General features: G+C 38.5%; 4 protein-coding genes across 4 annotated transcripts; 1 reads left to right on the top strand and 3 right to left on the bottom strand.

Annotated features, from left to right (window-relative positions):
• Window positions 1-492: 492 nt before the first annotated feature.
• On the bottom strand, window positions 493-2,942 carry LOC113775194 (probable E3 ubiquitin-protein ligase RNF144A-B). The gene is made up of 2 exons (XM_027319964.1): window positions 1,841-2,942; window positions 493-707 (listed from the first exon to the last, which is right to left on the bottom strand). The coding sequence occupies exons 1-2, from the start codon at window positions 2,845-2,847 to the stop codon at window positions 632-634; spliced, it is 1,083 nt and encodes a 360-aa protein (XP_027175765.1). The 5' UTR covers window positions 2,848-2,942; the 3' UTR covers window positions 493-631.
• Window positions 2,943-3,786: 844 nt separating this feature from the next.
• LOC113775244 lies at window positions 3,787-7,862 on the bottom strand. The gene is made up of 5 exons (XM_027320034.1): window positions 7,715-7,862; window positions 5,597-6,453; window positions 5,114-5,314; window positions 4,494-4,689; window positions 3,787-4,272 (listed from the first exon to the last, which is right to left on the bottom strand). Exons 2-5 carry the CDS (start codon window positions 6,437-6,439, stop codon window positions 4,088-4,090), a joined length of 1,425 nt encoding a protein of 474 aa, XP_027175835.1. The 5' UTR covers window positions 6,440-6,453; window positions 7,715-7,862; the 3' UTR covers window positions 3,787-4,087.
• Window positions 7,863-8,802: 940 nt separating this feature from the next.
• Window positions 8,803-14,725, bottom strand: LOC113776131 (suppressor of mec-8 and unc-52 protein homolog 2). Its single transcript, XM_027321222.1, has 11 exons — window positions 14,545-14,725; window positions 14,091-14,234; window positions 13,919-13,968; window positions 12,771-12,885; window positions 12,513-12,561; window positions 11,946-12,035; window positions 11,670-11,738; window positions 11,414-11,537; window positions 10,233-10,585; window positions 9,624-10,007; window positions 8,803-9,428 (listed from the first exon to the last, which is right to left on the bottom strand). The coding sequence occupies exons 1-11, from the start codon at window positions 14,589-14,591 to the stop codon at window positions 9,153-9,155; spliced, it is 1,701 nt and encodes a 566-aa protein (XP_027177023.1). The 5' UTR covers window positions 14,592-14,725; the 3' UTR covers window positions 8,803-9,152.
• Window positions 14,726-15,305: 580 nt separating this feature from the next.
• Window positions 15,306-17,628, top strand: LOC113774890 (GDSL esterase/lipase 5-like). The gene is made up of 5 exons (XM_027319541.1): window positions 15,306-15,904; window positions 16,013-16,131; window positions 16,270-16,500; window positions 16,578-16,839; window positions 17,054-17,628. The coding sequence occupies exons 1-5, from the start codon at window positions 15,640-15,642 to the stop codon at window positions 17,338-17,340; spliced, it is 1,164 nt and encodes a 387-aa protein (XP_027175342.1). The 5' UTR covers window positions 15,306-15,639; the 3' UTR covers window positions 17,341-17,628.
• The last annotated feature ends 806 nt before the right edge of the window (window positions 17,629-18,434 follow it).

Raw genomic sequence — 18,434 nt, 5'->3', positions numbered from 1 at the left:
AGACATATCGCTCATGACTAGTACCCATGTAACTTGGTCAAAGACAAAAAACTGGAAAGATCATGCAAAACGATTTTCCTATGATCAAATGGAACAAATATCCAAAACCGACCTATAACCAAGCACAAAAACCAAGCTGCTTTCAGCAAATTCTGCATCCAAATATTCCATCTCCGAAAATCAAAACATGTAACCTTACCCAAGATCCATCATGTGATCAAGGAGTCAGGAAACCTAGCCTGGCAGAAGTTTTTATCTCAGCCTTTATAATCACACTCAGTCATGATGGTGCATCCGCTCTAATATTGTCAGCAAAATATACGCTCCACCTGGTATTTGGATACACTACATGACAATCAGGAGATAGCTTACAGAGCTTTAAACTCCTATTATGAGTAAATAACAAGAAGCCAGGTAAAGGACTCAGGCATTTTACTGTGGCCTCTTGCACACTATACACATATATTTTATCCAGGCAGATGCTTCCAAGACTATCAAAGAAAAGGGAAAGACTTTTCAGCAAAATGTGCCCAAGATACTATTCATTCATTATTCCGAGGGAGCCAAAAACAGTAAAGATATATGCTATACAAAATGTCCCCACCATCCACAATCTGCAGAAGGATCTAAGCTAATGCTTACAATTGGCACAGTAATGATTAGTACCCATTTGAGCTCCACAGTTGTAACAAAATGTGTATTTACACCTGCAATCCCCCATATTATAGTTAATTAGCATCTTTCCAAATATTAAAAAAAAAAAACCAAAAATGCAGGTGAATATGAGCAAAATCAAAACTTTTGCACGGTACAGCAAAAATACACAAAATTTCAAAACTACAGTAAGCAAATTTATTATTTCTCAAACTGATTAATGGTATTAGTATAGTACAACAAAAAATAGCTTTGAGAAGCTTTAAGCATGCCTTGTATTAACTTTACTTACCGACAAGCTAGATACAAATGATAATAGCCTTTCCAAGGAGGTTCTTTTCATTCCCTTTTGTGTCTAAAAGTGGATCACAAATTGGCATGTAGGTTGGATTACAGGAATCAGGATGGATGGACTTAAAAATCAAGGGGCCAAAAAACTCAAAAGAGGGACAAGAAAAAAAGAAGAAAGAAAAGGGGTAAAAGAAAACGGACAAATTTTAGTTACTTCTTATTCTTCATTAAGACATGCTCATTGTTCTCATAATTGCTGAAGGAATGACCTGCTTAACTGTCTTGAGATTGGGCATAAGCTAATTTTCAGTTCAAAATCCCCAAACTGCTGAATTCTATTAGGATATCTTTTGAAGTAATATGATCTAACACAATGGAGAGGGGTCCGTCAAATTGGCCTAATACAAAAAATGACTCCTAGAAGTCACTAAAGAATTTAATATACAAATTTTGAGGATAAGTACATTGGTTAAAAATAGCTTTTCCACTACCCAAAATCTGAGTCTGCAATGCCATATTTGCCAGTTTGCCACCTACTGCTTTCACGTTAAGTCACCTAAGCAGCTTAGAAGTTACTGATGACAATAACACGAAAGCATTATATGTCAATCAGATTTCAAGATCTCACACTACTCAGAAAGGAGTTCATATCTTGTTTGCATAGTAAATCATTTTAAGTATGCAATCTTGTATGACATGTAAATTTCTGTAATTTCAGAACATACAGATCCATATCTACAAGAATAAATTTAAATCTAAAGGAGTTGTAAACATGGCAACAATCCAAGTTAAAGACAGATAAAGAGAATTGCCAATTGAAGCTGCAAATTGAGAGATTACAACAAGACTAATTTCAAATAGAACTCAAGAATATCACAACAAAACTTATGACTACCTGCATTTCATAAACAAGCACCCGGAAATCCTCTCAACGAAAATTTTGCACTTGGGACACCTTTTCCACTTCTTGCTCCTGGCCAGGTTCATTAGCAGAATATCCTCTCTTTCCCTTTCGTCCTTATTCAACATTTGAAACTCATCACAGGAAATCTCCGAATGCCAAGGTACCCTGCACTTTGCACAAAACAATCTCCTACACTCCGGGCACTCAGAATGTGTAATAGCCTCATCACTGCCCCCTCTATCATCCACCAAAAGCGAGGAGCAATCTTTATAGGGGCAATAAAATTTCTCAGAAGCCAATAACAATGCCTCACATAGCGCATCACCCCACCTATCAAAAACTTGAACAGGCAATATAGACCGGCAATATTCAGGCTCTAACCTCCCATTACACCCAGGAACCGGACAATAAATACTAGTAATATTGTCTTGCAACTTTGAGGCGACATATTTAGCCATACACTCAGAACAATAAGAATGAGTGCAACCCTTTATGCAGAACAATGCAGCCTTTGGCTTTTCATCAACACAGATATCACACATAAAAGTAACATCAACATCACCGCTATCAACATTATCATGATCATTGTTGGCTGTAGCCTTAGAATTGGAAGACTCGCCTGTGAAAAGCTTCTTCCTTGGAGTTGTGGAAAATGAGGCAATTAATTGAACGTCATCATCATCATCAAGATCACAAATGAAGTAATCTTGGGAAAGATCAATGACCCTTTTAGTTTTACCACTTGCACTGCTACTAATAATGCCAATACCGCTGCTGCTACTCTTTGATTGAGGTTGAAGAGAGGCCATTATGGCGAGCTGGAGGTCTCTGTCATCAGAGTAGCTTTCAACTGAGATGGGGTTTTCTGGATTGACTCCCTCCTTGCGAGAGAAGGGTTTTGCATACAGGACAGAAACATCAGCATCATCGTCATCATCATAGCCATTCTTAAGATCTTCGCCGGTGAGAATCACAATCTCCGGGGCCTTAGTCCCCATGCTGCTGCTGCTGTTGTGGTTGGTGGTGTGAGATGGGGTTTGAAAAATGATTTTAAATTAGGGCTGTTTTCAATTGTTGTCGCCACTTGGGAGGACAGCTCGTACCTGGGAAGTTTTAAGTGAAAAGGGGAAAAGTTGAGACATTTACTAAACGAACACCTCGCTGCAATTATTTATCTTCATTTTGCAATAGAAATTACTATTAAGTTTAGTACTGTTTTAATACCCCCATGCCTTTTTGAAGCATTTTATTAGTATTTATTTTATCATCTTATGCTATCAACACATTGTTCAAACTAGTCGAGAATGAATTAGACATGCTTAACGGTTTTTAGTGAAGAGGTTTTAGGATCCTTAATTTGAGTCATCCCACCAAAATGCTCTTATTAGTTTATAAGCACTTTCAATCAAAAAAAAATAGCATGAAAATATTTTAATGATTTTTAGTAAATTTATGAAATAGAAGTTCATAGTAAAATGTTCTGCAGTGCCATAATTGATAAGTCCGGATGCAAACTGTTAATCGCTGAAAGAATTTTCCCGAATCCTCTAATAAAAATAAAATAAAATAAAAGTAAATTTAAGAGCGGTGGGAGAGAGAGAGAGAGGTGGTGGTGTGGTGGTGGTGGGGGGGGGGGGGGGGGCGCTGTGTGGAAAGCAAAGATACCAACCTTCTCTGATTGTTTGTTTGGATGAAGTGGAAAGGAATCAGAAATGAACAAACTGCCAATACACGTTCATATTACATATTAAAGCCCAAATGCAAATTTGCTTGATGCTTGTTTAAATCTGCCGAAATGACACAGTTTATGGGCTTTGATTTGGCCCATCAACACTGCCACTCCATTTCTCATAACTTTTCTAAGAGTTCTTGCGATGTAGCCGGTGGCTCTGCATTATCCCACGGAAAGAACAGAGCATAGACCAACACACAAACACTTCCAAGTTTAAACTGAACCATTTTTTTTTTTACCAAAATATGTACCGTCACGTATAAGAATCATCTATATATATACACAAGTGAAGACAGCTGGTTCACTAACTGTACACCCAATGATAAATAACAAATGAACATGACGAACCCTAATGTGCATGAATAATAGGGAGAGCGCAAGTTGCTTATTTGTCCTGGAGGTCAGGATTTTCCACCCATGAAGCATGGTATGTACAGCTTCTTATCCGAGAATTGGAACGCCATGAACACATTGGAGGTAAATATAATTATAACATCAAGATGCCACTAGCATCGGAAGCTTGCATAAAGGTCCTGGAGAGCTGCATACAAGGGTTCGGCAGCCTTAGGTCTGTCCACTATTCCAAGAAGTATGTCAGCTGCAGTAAGATAAGGATCACCATAGAAGCGAAGGTTTGTATCCATCCTAGTTGAGACTATGTTCCCTTCCAGTGAAACACCTACAAATGCACCTGAGACATAACAAGCAACATCAGAATGAAGATTTGGTCAATCTATTGCACAAGGATATAAAAAACAATGAGAACATTCTCAGCGGAAAAGTAGGCTGTTAAATCCAACCAAATTTCAGAGTTAGCATCTCTAAGCATCCTACTACGTCTATTCTCAGAACTAGTAGCATTTCAGTCTGAATGGTATATTGTTAATGCTAGGGTCCACCAAAATGAATTACCTTTACTGCAGCTGTAAGTATAACACATGCCAGAGCCCCTCTCTCCAGCTCGCATATCTGCCTCAAAAACCCTCCCAACTGGTCCAGCTGCAGCACTGCATCCAGCACCAAGAGAGAAATGCATTCGACTACAGAAAGCTTTCACAGCTTTTGAGTCGTGTAGTACAATAATGAAGTCCATGAGTTCGCCGCCAACCTACAGACACAAGAAAATCATTACCAGTTACACGCTACAACAATTGCTAAAGTAAACAGCAGCGAGCAAAAACCATGTAACAAGAGAACCTTTCAATCAATCTGGAGAAAATGGCAAAATGAAGTAGCTTGACCAATCAAAGTAAACTCTCGACTCATTTGGATAAATCAAGATATTCAAAAGAAATAGAGGGAATCCTTGCATCAGAAAATGCAAAATTATGATCTTTTGATCTGCCCTTTGAGGATATCACATGTATGATTTACAATTGTCAATAACACAACCTAAAAAGCATGATAAACAGAACAAATTCTGAATCTCAAATAACATGATTTTCAAGAAGAGACCTCCTCAGCCCCGGCGGCGGCGGGGGGGGGGGGGGGGAATAAAATGAAGGAAGAAAAAATCTTTGTTGATGCTATACCTGCGCACCCCATCCCAGGCCAACAGAAAGCAGAGCTGATGGAGCTGACCATGATCCATCGGCTCTTCGAGCAATGACCAAGCCAGTTCCAAGTTTATAAGCAAGTACCACCCCACCTTTAGCCACCGTCAAGATTGCCAAACCTTTGGCCCCTTCCAGAATTGCTGCAGGAATGGACTTCTCAGGATTCAAGCGAGCAACCTGTCCATTAAGAGAACTCTCAATTATATTCTATGTATTTGTAAAATAAATGATGTCATTCAAAGGTAAAACATACTCATGCATGTCCTCTTGACAAGACAAGAAAGATAAGTTTGTTTTCAAGCCCAGGAGTAGAAAATTTGCTACAAGGACGACAAACAACAATAACTTTAAAACACATGACCTTTGCTCCTCTCAACAGAATGAGAGCACATTCAAAAAAAAGGTTACTAAACTTACAGAATACAACAACATAGTCAAGTAAAAATATTGAAACACCACCTGGCAGTAATTCCTTAATGTATTGGCAGACTTATATATCTCTTGCTCCATGGAGAAGCCAACAGGAAGATTTAGCCACCCTCTCATTGAAGTCCAATCCATCACATCATGCTTTGCAACCTGAACTGCATTGCTGATGGTGTTGATGAGTACTCCTTGCAAAGGATCAAGCCTGTCATAGCAGGTGTCACACACCCTTTGCGGGTCCCTCTCCCGAAACTTAACAGGTAATAAGCACCTTCCTTTTGAGCATGCTCTGCAGAAGATCCCTCCACAAAATCGACAATGATGTCTTCCACGTGTAAGAGCAGTAAATGGAGCATTACACTGCATGCACACAGTACTGGAACTGTCTGGAAGCCACTCCGGAGGTTCAGCTTCCAACACATCTTTGTAAGCACTATAGTTAAATGCAGTTGCCTCAAGAAGTGGTGGTGCACTCGGTATGTAAACTGATGAGTGCAATACCGCATCCCCATTCTTCGCAGACCCAAGAAATGAAACATTCGAATTAGAGAATTGCAGACTTCCGGCAGCATTCAGACTTTTATTCCGACCAGTCAAAATGGCAAAAATACCACTCAAAACATTTTTCAAGTTCACCTCAGGAGGACCATTATGCTGTACAGTCTTATAGCGATCATCACTGGATTCATAACCTCCATCCAAAAGGTCTTCAGACTCAAATGGAAAGTTGAATAGATTACCTTGCTTCAAGGAACTTGGGCTGGAAGGGCTAGCGCTCTGGCTTCCAGGCACAGGCCAATCAGTATCATTGAAGTCATCAATATATTTGAACTTGCTTTTCTTGTTGTCTAAATTTGAAATCGAGGAATATGGCATTGTTCCTGATACACCTGCTTGCAGTGGAAATTGTTGAAATAAGAAAGAACACTCTGCCAATTAGAAGAGGAAGTAAAGTTACTAGAAAGTTTCAATAGGAAATCAAGTAGTAAACAAGAACTTAAAAAGGTCAAACAATAGTCCACAATAAAGCCAGAAGCTTTATGGTCGTCTCTTTTCTCATTTAATTTGCCCTCCCCCACAAAAACATTTTCCAGGCCGAACTCAAAGTGTCCAGACCGTTCAAAGGCTCAGTCCAGCCAAGTCGTCACCAGAACTTCCGCCTCCATTGCGCAACTGGTCTGCCCTATCCCAAAGACAGTAGGCCCAGTGGAAACTCGTTCAGACTCTTTGGGCTGAGTCGGCTTCAGAACTCAAAAGAGCATCCGAGTCCACCAATTCAACCCTCATTGACTCACCAGATATCCATGAACAGAGGCAACGATGATTTTCAGAGGCTTTTAGGGTATAAACAAATAATAAATAAACTTACCCATATCCAATTTATGAGAAATTGCACAGAAAGACAGAAATAACAAATCAACCTTTAACCCAAAATTCTCTCTTTGAAGACTCTTAAGTAAACAGCAAGTGGGTGGCAGAGATTCAAGAGAACGAGAAGGAAAAATAAAAGGGCGAGGAAGACGAGAAGGCTTTCATATCATATGCACGGGTGGTGGTGGTAAAATTTGGAGAGAAGCGGAAAGGGAGGAAAGAAAGAACGAAAGGCAACTCAAGGGAGGAGATGGCTACGGAAGATCAAAGTTAAGCACGTAAAAAAATAAATAAATATATATAAATAAAATAAAGAGTTAAGCACCGTCCTTCGGTTGCTTTGAAGGATGCACACCCTTATCTCAAAGATTACCCATCAACTAGAATGAAGGATGCAGATTCCTAATCCGCATTACATTAAATTACAAGAAACACTTACATGAACACACCCAATATTAAACGAACAGGGGCTGTAGTTGGGGAGATTCTTCTAGTTGCCGCGAGACCTAATTTTTGAAGTCAATGACTCAAATGGTTGGGTCAATTTGTTCGAGCTTTCAGCTGAAGGAATTTCGACAACTGCGGTTGACAAATTCAGAATCAACGGAGGACCAATTACTCTGCCCAATCAAATTAGGGTTTTGTGCCAAATCTTATTAACCGAAATTCAATTAAGATCCTAGGGTTATTAATATCTATGCAACAGAGAAGAGTGCAGGTCACAAAGACATACGAGGAAAAAAAACATAGAAATCGAAAATCGTATGGAAGAATTTTTACCTTTTTCTCTGTAATAGTGATGGCGTAAGAGCTTTTGATTTCTGCTATATTTGAAGCAGAGATGGTGAAAAAATTGACAAACTCTTATCCGAGTTGCGTACTGCAGTGGTTTTGGATGAGCAGAAGAATTCGGGTCTGGGTAGTTTTGTTTTTTTCCTTTCCGGATTTTTAAAAGATAAACCCCTTCCTGCTTTTGGGGGCTTATCGTTAAAATGTGAACTGCTATGATGCCCTCCAAAGTTCTCAAAATTGTGTCTTGGACCTTAAGTTTGATTTAAAGATTTCCACTCAGACAAATTAGACCAGAAATATTTTTGGAAACAATTTTTTTTCTTTGCGATGAAAAGATCATGGGGTTAACAAGGATCGATATGTGGATTGTGCTAGGAAACTATCTATGGACTTTTATATTCCATTCCTTGTTATTAAACGTACTTCATGCCCTTTTACGTTGACACTTGGCAATAATAATTCATACTATTTATTTATACAATATATGAAGTCAGAGGGATACCATCTGATATAAATAATTTTAATCATCTTTTCAATTTTTAACTTTACATTTATAAAAGATTAATTTTTTCCCTTATCCCTTAATCACATTTTGCCATTATAACTATTCATAACTACACTAATCTAACTCTCAAATTATTATAACTTTATTAACCAAAATTCTTTAATAAAAATTTATACCGATTTGATTTATGTAAAAGACAAATTTTGTACAAAATAAATTCATTTTAATTGTTTTAAATTGCACGCACATTGATGTGTCCTTAACCCTAGTTTAATACAATCTTTGTGGAAGATCAAAATTTTCATCTTCACAATGGTATCAAGTTTTTATATGTACCATGCAAAATTGAATTACCATTGCAGTTGCATAACATGTATTTCACTCTAGGGGCGCAAACTGCTGCTGTTGTTTTGCTACCCAGTTACCTACTTAAACATGAACTTTCCGAATATTTTAACACAATCCTCAATTCCTCGCATGCACCAACTGCATTCCATCAGCAACCTTCACATCGAGAATAAGGGAGTAAAAGCTACAGAAAGTAATCAAGTAGGAAGGGAAAGGATGAAACTGAGAACGAGCAATAAATACAACCATCACATTTCAAAAGACTCAAAACTAAAACCCCCTCATAAGCGACCCTGCTTTTAAATTCGACCTTTCGGTTTGAAATATGCGTAGTTAGACGGAACACTTGTAATCAGCCAGTGACCTTGAACTAATACAAATTGCGGAGAATGTCGAATGCTGCGCTGATGGAACAAAAGCGCCACAGAAGGGAAGAAGAAAGAGGACGGATTATTTCCAGGATGCATTGATGGCTAACTATTCATATACGATTGAATCAGGCAGATCCAACTTGATAATACAGAGTATACTATTCTATGCCATTGAGTAAGAAATAAAAGATATTTCTTTGCTTCATATTCGGAGCTTCTTTCCAGAGCGCGGTTCATCATCATAGCTTGCTCCATCGTTGTTTGCCTCCTTCTCCATCTTCTTTTTGGTCAGTATTTGGTTTATCTTATGGAGGTCGTTTGTAAGTTTCTGATCTTTGTTCTGCTTTCGTGTCTTCCTACCGTCTTGCATCTTCACACCAAACTGGAAAGCAGCTTTTGGCATTGCTTCCTTTTGCTCATTGTATGTAGCCCACTCTTCTTCAGTTTCAAAGTCCCAACGATGAAGTCGCCCCTTTGCCTGTCAAAAAATCAGTATCAACAGCGTCAACTATTTAGTTGTCACCAGAACATTAACACATAAAGCTACGTCAATTAAAAATCTAACGAGTACATCATAAGAAATGACTAAAAAGACAGGGCACCATAAATATGGATTACAGCAGGATAACACTACAGGCGTCAACCAGTCAAACCTAGTATTTGATACACTTACCCTTCCACCCATATCCATTTTTGATAGATCGTCATCATCATCACTATCGACTATCTCGCGATTATATTCTTGGTATCCAGGATAGCACTCGGAATAACTCTCAGATATAAAATTGGGGTCCTTCTCCCGTGCATCTTTCTCCCTTAGCTGCAGAAGCCTCTGATCATCCCTCTTGAACACCGAACCCAAGCCCCTATCTTTTTCTTCTTGAGTCATGAATCTAGGGTCCTGAAGCACATTTAGACCTGCTTGCACATCGTAAGCCTGAAGGTTTTGCTGGAGATATTGGTCAGGATAAGCGAGTTGTTCTGCATATTGATACTCTTGCCACTCTGTCTGATAGCCACCAACCAATGCTTGTGCTTGCAAAGCATCATATCCACTCTAAAAAATCAGAACACAAGGTCAAACACTCTCTAGGTAGATGTATAACGAATTTGCATCAGTCGAGATCCACCCCCTCACCAGAGAGAGAAAGATGCAGGGGAATAGAAAACAAAGAAAGATTCTAAAAGCCAACAAATGCCAATTCTGGTGAAAAAAAATGAATATATCTAGCCTTGCCATTTATCAACAGCAAAAATCCAAGAAACACACAAACAAACTCACCACTTGTTGCCAACCATGAGAGGGATCAGAGGGTGGTACAGGGCCATAAACAGGTTCGTCGAAATAAGATGCCCTTTCTTTGTTCCGAGGAGATTCTTCCATATCCTCTGAGACAGGGCTTTGGCTCATATCCTTACTGGGAATTGAATAATCAATACCATCACCAATAAATATATCATCCTCTTCAGGTCTAACAATAGTTGGGCCCTGATTCTCCCTTGAATCAGGAATCCTTTTCGGAAGCGGTGGAGGTGGTGGCAGTGGTGTTTCTTTGTCATTTTGATTCTTCAATGCATCAGACCTCAACATCTTCTGATCTCCATCATATCCATTTGAAATACGTGATAGCTTCCCTGTACGACAAAAGTAATCAACAGGTAAATATAAAGCAATAAACTTACAACCCACAAGTAGGGAAAAACAAGCATCAATGTAAACCCAAACTTAATATGATAAAGTAACTATTACAAGTCACAGTTGCTTAATGTTGTATTTCTCAACTTGTGCAGCTTGTCTGTGCAGCAGAATATGACACATCTACTGTAGGCTGCTTGTAATAATTGTATATATCCATCCCCATTTGGCAAGCAGTTACACCACACTTACTAGATTTGGGATACCAAATTCAATTACCCAAACAGAGCGATGCCATGTTCTTCTCAAAAATCATATACAACTGAGGAAGTAATATACTGGGCTCACTATTGTAGAAGAGTTAATCCTGCAAAATAGGCACTAGAATACCACAGTACACATTAACATGTCTACCAAGAAGGTCTAGAAGTTTGATTTAGCAGGACCAAAGCACAGATTCTATTTTATAACTCCACTGGAGAACAAGGTAGTTATCCCTGAGAAGATCACAAGACAGATCCTTATCAAGTGGTGATAATTCATAAGTGCCACTGTCACAACTGCTCAGCCACACATGTGCCCACCTCTATATCCAAGCACTTGCTTTCCAACCACTAAAACAGTAATCATAATGTTCAACTCCTAACAGGTGTCAGGTAATACCAAAGACAGAGAATGGCACCTCCTCTCTGCTCCTCAGGTTCTTAGGAATATTTTGTTATGAAGAACTTAAGCCAAATTAAACAAAAAAATTCTACGAAAGCCTTTTTCTTGCCAATTAAAAGATTCAACTTCAAGTTCAGGAAAAAATAAACAGATGCAAGCACCTTTTGCATCCTTTTCTTTCTTCTTCTTCTTGAGCACTTTTCCAGATGATCCAAGGCGAAGGTACGACATAATCTTGGCAATCCGATCTAAAACAGAACCATCCACACCGACAGTAACCATTTCCTGGAAACCAAAAAGTACTAATGTCATCCTAAGGAGGAAGAAGATCACGAAAATGCAATAGGATGGTGATGTCAATAACCTCAATGCCAACTTACTGAAATAAAAAAACTATTAAGACGGTAAAGGAAGTACCTCTGGGACTGGACAGTCAGCTTTACTCCTGTGAAGAGTTGTCGGAATATCATTAGAATACCCATTTTCCTGACATGAAAATTCAGAACAAAGAATTATTAGAAGAACAATATGATAATTCATTGATCGCTTCTTATAAAAAATCTATTGGTGAAGAAAAAAAATGATTCAAGAAAAGACATTATTCTTGGCAAATGGGTCAGAACTTCTACTATCACGAACAGAAGATTAATCCTTCTTCATACAAATGCACCGCAGAGGAGTAAGAGATTATACCATGTTAAAAATAAAGGACATCCTTCCAGGAAGGAACATTTCATTGGTCTTGATGGTAGTTTGGGGCTTGACCATCCATTGGTAAACAGACTGCAAAATATAAGTTGTTTATCCACAAAAAGGAGCAAAGACTGCTACCACCTGTAGCTATGAACCAAAAAAAAAAAAAGGCAAAAAACCTCAGCGGCCATTAAACTATTGTTCTTGTCAACTTTGACCATCAAACAATTTTTCATCACAAGTTCGCCACTAAACTAACTAATCAGTACACTTCTGGTCATTTCATCGATTATTGTTTATAATTTACAAAATAATTAGAACACACGTCAAAATGCAAGGGTATATTTGTCCACCATAGGTATTTTTTTGTCAAAACGCGGTTCTGATTATTTTGTAAATTAAAAGCAAAAACCGACAGAATGGCCATGAGTGCGCTGATTAGTTAGTTTAGCAGCTAATTTGTGACAAAAATTTGTTTGATGATCAAAAGTCGACACAGACAATAATTTAATGGCTGCTGAGATTTTTTGCCCAAAAAAAAAGAAGGTTGCCAATAAATCAACGGACCTTTGCAGTTGCAGTGCGAAATGACAGTGTTTGATCTTCTTTGGATGCTCTATTGATGGAAGGAATTCATCAATGCCACGACAAAACATAGTCACAAATTAAATAGGCCAAAGTCAAAATGGAAAAATAGTTTTGAGGCAATATAGTCAAAAATAATTCAGGAAGAAGGTCCCTCATACTACAGAGCAAGAACATGGCAAATCTACCAAGATCAGAACTCCAAAAGTGGTGCTGTCAGATGTTAATCAAGTTACTTACCTAGCTTTTTCATTAGCATCGTCATCAACATCTGGCTTCTTGTCTATTTCACTTCGCACTTTGTGAAGCAAAGCATAATCCAACCCTTTAACAAGATGTGTGTGTTCAACATCACCTAAAATTCACAAGAATCCCAAAATGAGGGGTAAAGTAAAGAAAATCAGAGATCCAACAATCACAGAAAATATCTGGTCAAATGACGAAGCAAGTAATACATGCCAATAAACCCAAAGCTAACTCTTCAGAATTATGAAAGAAGCAGCTTGAGGATAGTATAATAGCATTCCCTTTGCTGCATGCAGTAAAGATTACATGCATTGTTCATTCTATGCACTCATTCAATCATCTAGTACATATTCCCTTTAATCTAATGCACTCAATCCATGTCTAATATGTATACCCTCTAAAAAGACAAATAGTTGAATGAGCTTTATATCGGCCGGTTTTACTCCACTTAAGCTGATTGAAAATCCAAAGACAGCTAGATGGGGGGACCAGGAACTCAAAGTTCCTAGCTAAACTAGGGGGATGCATGTAAAAAATGCCACACTGCAAAAGCAGGTAGTTTAGCAGATTAATTCATCAAACGTTGCAGCAGGCCTCTTATGAATAATTAATAGGACATGGAAACTCTTAATAATCAAGTTAATAAATAGCTGAGTCTCACTTCACAAATCAAATTCCATTGAATTATTTTCCAATGGTTCAAAAAAATGGCAATAACACATCCTGAAGAAATTCACATGGTAAAAGTAGGTTGCAATAAGATTGTGAGAATGAAATGAACATTGCCTTCTTTGTGACTTTGAGGATTAGGTAGAGTTTAGAATGCTATAAATTCGACAAAGACATGTTTCCTATGCGGGTTAAAGAGGCCAAAGCAAAAAGTAGAAAAAAAATACATACAAAACATGCACAGAAACTAATACACATTGAATATCCTCACTCTTAACATGGTATTGTTATTAAAACAGGATAGGATAAGGTGATAGTAACAGGACAAAATAAGAAAGACATGCAAAATTCATTTGTTCAGCTCCATCCTCGCAAGCTGACTAGTACTTCAGAACCTCTGATTCCCTTCACAACCACAGATTTGCACGACATGTCAATAAATAACCCTTAATAAACAGCATCAGTAAACTGACCTCCAAGATACTTGCTCTTCTCAATAGATAGCTTATGCGCATCAGCCGACCTACAAAGACATTGCCCGCAAATGACTTCCAAAACAACTACTAATTAAATGGAAAACACCCCGCTCAAAAAAAAAAAAAAAAAGATTAAAGCCAAATGAACTTAACCTAAGTTTTCTCATACCGCAATTCAACCGTGCCTGGAGGAGCTACAGCATGAAAATGTCCCAATTCTGTTGTTGGTTCATAATCAGGGTTCTGATCCTCTCTCCGCTCTTTCGCTCTGTCTCTATACTTTGGTTGTTCTGGCTCCTCCGCCTTTTCCTCTCTACAAACAAACATAGAGGCAAGCGCACAAACAACATGTCCAAGTCATCATTCTCTAATCTCCATGCAGGAAACAAACATATAAACACCAAAAATTCGAAAAGCATACGGGTATATGCGTGTAAATAAATAGACCCGAACAAAGCAGACATATTAGAAAAGGAAACCCTCACTTATTCTACTGTATTCATGGAAATTCAACAAAAAAGCATCAAACTTTTAGTATTTAGAACAAAAATTGCAAAGAAAACATAATTTAATTGCTGAAAAAAAACAAATGGAAGCAGGATTAGAAGGAAAACAAGACGTACTTGCGACGAGCTAATTTCTCTTTGTAATTGTTACGCTTGGACGACATTTGAGTTTGAAAAGAAGATGATAGTAAACGACGTATTTAGTTAATCAGGGTTTTTGCTAGCTGAATTTGGTTTCTGAAGAGTACGTCAGGGTTTGAATCTAACGAATTTTAGCGGTTAGGGATTTTCCACTAAGAAGTACGCTTGAGAATGAAGACGAGTGTTGCGAAGAAGATGAGATTGAATTTATGGTGAAAGTACATAAATACCCTTGACACTTAACGAAAATTCATTACCCTGAGCTGTGGACCTGTGGTGGGCTCTGCCTAGGCCCGGGTCTAGTGTTCGTATCTAACTACTTGTCGACCCGTTGGCCTAATGCTTTTGTCCAACTCTTTCTGGTTCGATCGTCCCAGGTTTAAGCCGTTTTGTCTTTTTCATTTTATTTTTCTCTCGTGGTTTACTTGGTCAACTGACGGAAAAAAATGAAAGAAACCGGAAAAGTGGTTGCAAAAGGACTGATATAATAATGGGACTGATAACAACAGATTTAAGCTTGTGTCCGGAATCCTTGGTTTTTTTACCAACGTTTGATGTTCCTAAGTACTATTATGGTACGTCTTACCACAGATTTTTCATGATTTGGCGGAGAAGAAGTTTTCGAACACTTTTTATCAAAGAAAAATCAAGGCATCACTGTGAAAGTTACTTTTACACCCTGGTCGCTTAGCATCTATCCTATACAGTGCTTCAGAGAGTCAAACACTAGTGTGTGAAATGTGCTTAAGAAATAATAAGTAGACAAGACATGACCCATTGAAACCAATTAGATGAAACCAAAGAAATCTGATAGTGATGTGTTTTAGTTGTTCTCCTCTGATCACAACTACTACCACCATGAAAAAGATGACAATTCCAGCTGCTGCGAAGAAAACTAACCTCAAGAGGCTACCTAGAAGATTGTAGTACAACTGTAAAGAAAAAACAAATTAGCACTGCATTGGTCGAATCGCCCTTGATCTATAAAGTCAAAACCCAAAACGGAGTGACTTGAGTAGTAGTTTCAGGGATCCAGACGCTCCTGATTGCTCTCCTCAGTTTCTGGACAAGATGAGGCTAAATTCTCGCTTTGGAACTTCATCATTGATCTATGCAAGTCTTGTACTTGTGCTTTGTTTCAAGGCCAGTGGGGGCTCAGCTGAGAGAAGCAGTGCATTCTTCATATTTGGTGATTCTACTGTGGATCCAGGCAACAACAATTACATTAAGACCACGCCTGAAAACCAAGCCAATTACAAGCCTTACGGTCAGAACGGTTTCTTCAAGGAGCCAACAGGCCGATTCTCAGATGGCCGAATTATCGTCGATTATATTGGTAAGTCAATCATTACCGTGTTAATTGCAAGAAAGGATTGCAGAGAGCAAATTTATGAATTATGATCATATCTTAAGTGATCTTAAGAATCTTAAATGATTGAAACAGCTGAGTATGCAAAATTGCCTATAATTCCTCCGTATCTGCAACCATCTGCTGATTACAGTCATGGAGTTAATTTTGCCTCTGGTGGGGCTGGAATTCTTTCTACAACAAATCCGGGTGTGGTGAGTAATTTCTTTGTCTTTAATCCCTGCCTATAGCCATATGACTGATGAACATTGTTTTATAACTTGCTTGAAATCATCTTCATGGTTTGTCATTCTTCCTGAAGAGTCGAATATTTTTGAACTTCTTGATCTTAGGTCATTGATTTCAAGACACAGTTAGAGTACTTTCATAAGGTACAACGGTCCCTAGCTGAGAAGTTAGGAACCGCAGAAGCAGAAGAAATTATATCAAACGCAGTTTATTTCATTAGTATGGGCAGTAATGATTACATGGGAGGTTATCTAGGTAATCCAGAAATGCAACAACTGCATCCTCCCGAGGATTATGTCAGGATGGTTATTGGTAATCTGACGCAGGGAATTCAAGTAAGCTTTCTTCCTTCCTTTCTCTTCTGTTATGCTTATCCTGATGATATACTAAACACGTGCTTTATTCAATTTAGGAGCTGTATGATCGCGGAGCCAGAAAATTTGGATTTCTGAGCTTATGCCCTTTGGGTTGCTTGCCAGCCCTCCGAGTTCTCAATCCTAAAGGCCACGATGCTGGTTGTTTTGAACAAGCTAGTGCTCTAGCATTTGCACATAACAATGCTCTACAGGCTGTCCTCCCTAATCTTGAACTCCTCCTGCCCAAGGGATTCAAATACTGCAACTCCAATTTCTATGATTGGCTCCTTGATAGGATTAATGATCCCACAAAGTATGGTAAGTTAAGCATCCATTCTACTAATTAAATTATCATCTACCAGGTATGAGTAAAATCCTTTAACTGAGCCAAGGGTTCTTTAACTGAGCCAAGGATCTTAACTTAGAGATGCTACCAACCTGATTCACACAGTTAAGCATTGAGACTTGACACTTTTCAACGTCCCTGCTCGGTATAGTAATGTTGTTTTCAATTTACTATTAATTCCTGCAGGATTCAAGGAAGGAGAGAGTGCTTGTTGTGGTACAGGACCTTATAGAGGAATTTTCACTTGTGGAGGCACAAAGAAGGATCCAAACTATGAGTTGTGTGACAACCCCAGTGACCATGTTTGGTTCGATTCTTTTCATCCAACAGAAAGGATCCATGAACAATTTGCAAAAGCTCTCTGGGATGGGCCGTCCTCTTCTGTGGGGCCATACAACCTGGAAGGTCTGTTCTTCGACAAGCAAACTATTGCTGATGTTGTCGACAATCCAGAAACTCAGCAGATCTTTTGAGGGAAGTACGATACAAGAGAAGTTAATTTTTCATGGCCAAATAAGTAAGAAGTTTGTATTATCACTAAAAGAAGTGTTATTCCTCTTATACATGATTCAGCACCAAAGACTAGAGTTTGTTCCATGTTAAAAATACAGGACATCCTTCCAGGAGGGAACATTTCATTGGTCTTGTTAATGTTTAACCTTTGGGGCTTGGCCATCCATTGGTAGACAGATTATAAATGGACATAGGTTTCTTCACTGTGACTTTCTGGATTATATAAGAGTTCAGACTGCCATGAACGGAGACAGAGATGTATTTGCAATGTCAATTGAAAACAGGACAAATAAAAGGTAGAACGGACACACATGAAACATGCACAGAAACTAGTACGCAACGAAAAACCTCTCTCTTAACATGCTATATTAACTAAAACAGGATCAAGCGATAGGAAGTAACAGGATACTATAGGAAAGACATGCAAAATTCATTTGTTCACTAACTTCATTTCCATCCTCAGCAGCCTAGTATTTCAGAACAAATTTCATTCCCTTCAGAAGCATGCTCTACTAGATATGCCAATCCAGGACAGTTGACCCTTGATAAATAGCATAGTATACAGACCTCCCAGATACTTGCTCTTCTAAATAAATTTAAAAAAAAAAAAAAGCTTATGATCATCAGCCGACCTACGAAGATGTTTACCAAAAATAGTTTCCAAAACAATTAGCAAACGATTATGTACAGCTAATTAAACTTTAACCTATGTATTCTCCGACCGCACTTCAACCGTGCCTGGTCCCTGGAGGAGCTACAGCATAAATTGGTTAAAATTCTCTTGAGCTGAATTTGGCTTGTGATTTGTGAAGCGTACGCGAGGGTTGGAATATAAAGTAATTTAGCGGTCAGGGATTTTCTGCAAATTTGTTCACTGGCCCTGACTGCGGTTAGCTCAGCCTAGTATTCGTATTTAACGGTTTCTGTCACAGGCTGGCGCTGTCGCAATATATTGTCTATCATCAGCAATAATGAGAGGCTGAGCCAGGCCCAATGTTTCATATCAATCAAACAGGTTTAAGGTTTTTTTGGTCCACAGGTAATGGAAGAATGA

The sequence above is a fragment of the Coffea eugenioides genome, chromosome 6, assembly GCF_003713205.1.
Source record: "Coffea eugenioides isolate CCC68of chromosome 6, Ceug_1.0, whole genome shotgun sequence".
Lineage (NCBI taxonomy): Eukaryota > Viridiplantae > Streptophyta > Magnoliopsida > Gentianales > Rubiaceae > Coffea > Coffea eugenioides.
This window is presented reverse-complemented; position numbering and strand designations above follow the sequence as displayed.

Bases quoted from the DNA above. Each gene is read 5' to 3' on its own strand.
- LOC113775194 (XM_027319964.1), bottom strand. From the start codon at position 2,847: ATGGGGACTAAGGCCCCGGAGATTGTGATTCTCACCGGCGAAGATCTT. The intron at 708-1,840 runs GTAGTCATAAGT...GGGGGATTGCAG, and splicing joins TGCTTGTTTATGAAATGCAG to GTGTAAATACACATTTTGTT.
- LOC113775244 (XM_027320034.1), bottom strand. From the start codon at position 6,439: ATGCCATATTCCTCGATTTCAAATTTAGACAACAAGAAAAGCAAGTTC. The intron at 5,315-5,596 runs GTGGTGTTTCAA...CTTAATGGACAG, and splicing joins CATTAAGGAATTACTGCCAG to GTTGCTCGCTTGAATCCTGA. The intron at 4,273-4,493 runs GTAATTCATTTT...GTTATGTCTCAG, and splicing joins TACTTACAGCTGCAGTAAAG to GTGCATTTGTAGGTGTTTCA.
- LOC113776131 (XM_027321222.1), bottom strand. From the start codon at position 14,591: ATGTCGTCCAAGCGTAACAATTACAAAGAGAAATTAGCTCGTCGCAA. The intron at 13,969-14,090 runs GTATGAGAAAAC...ATGTCTTTGTAG, and splicing joins CCAGGCACGGTTGAATTGCG to GTCGGCTGATGCGCATAAGC. The intron at 10,586-11,413 runs GTGCTTGCATCT...TTTGTCGTACAG, and splicing joins GAAAGAAAAGGATGCAAAAG to GGAAGCTATCACGTATTTCA.
- LOC113774890 (XM_027319541.1), top strand. From the start codon at position 15,640: ATGAGGCTAAATTCTCGCTTTGGAACTTCATCATTGATCTATGCAAGT. The intron at 16,501-16,577 runs GTAAGCTTTCTT...TATTCAATTTAG, and splicing joins ATCTGACGCAGGGAATTCAA to GAGCTGTATGATCGCGGAGC. The intron at 16,840-17,053 runs GTAAGTTAAGCA...TAATTCCTGCAG, and splicing joins TAATGATCCCACAAAGTATG to GATTCAAGGAAGGAGAGAGT.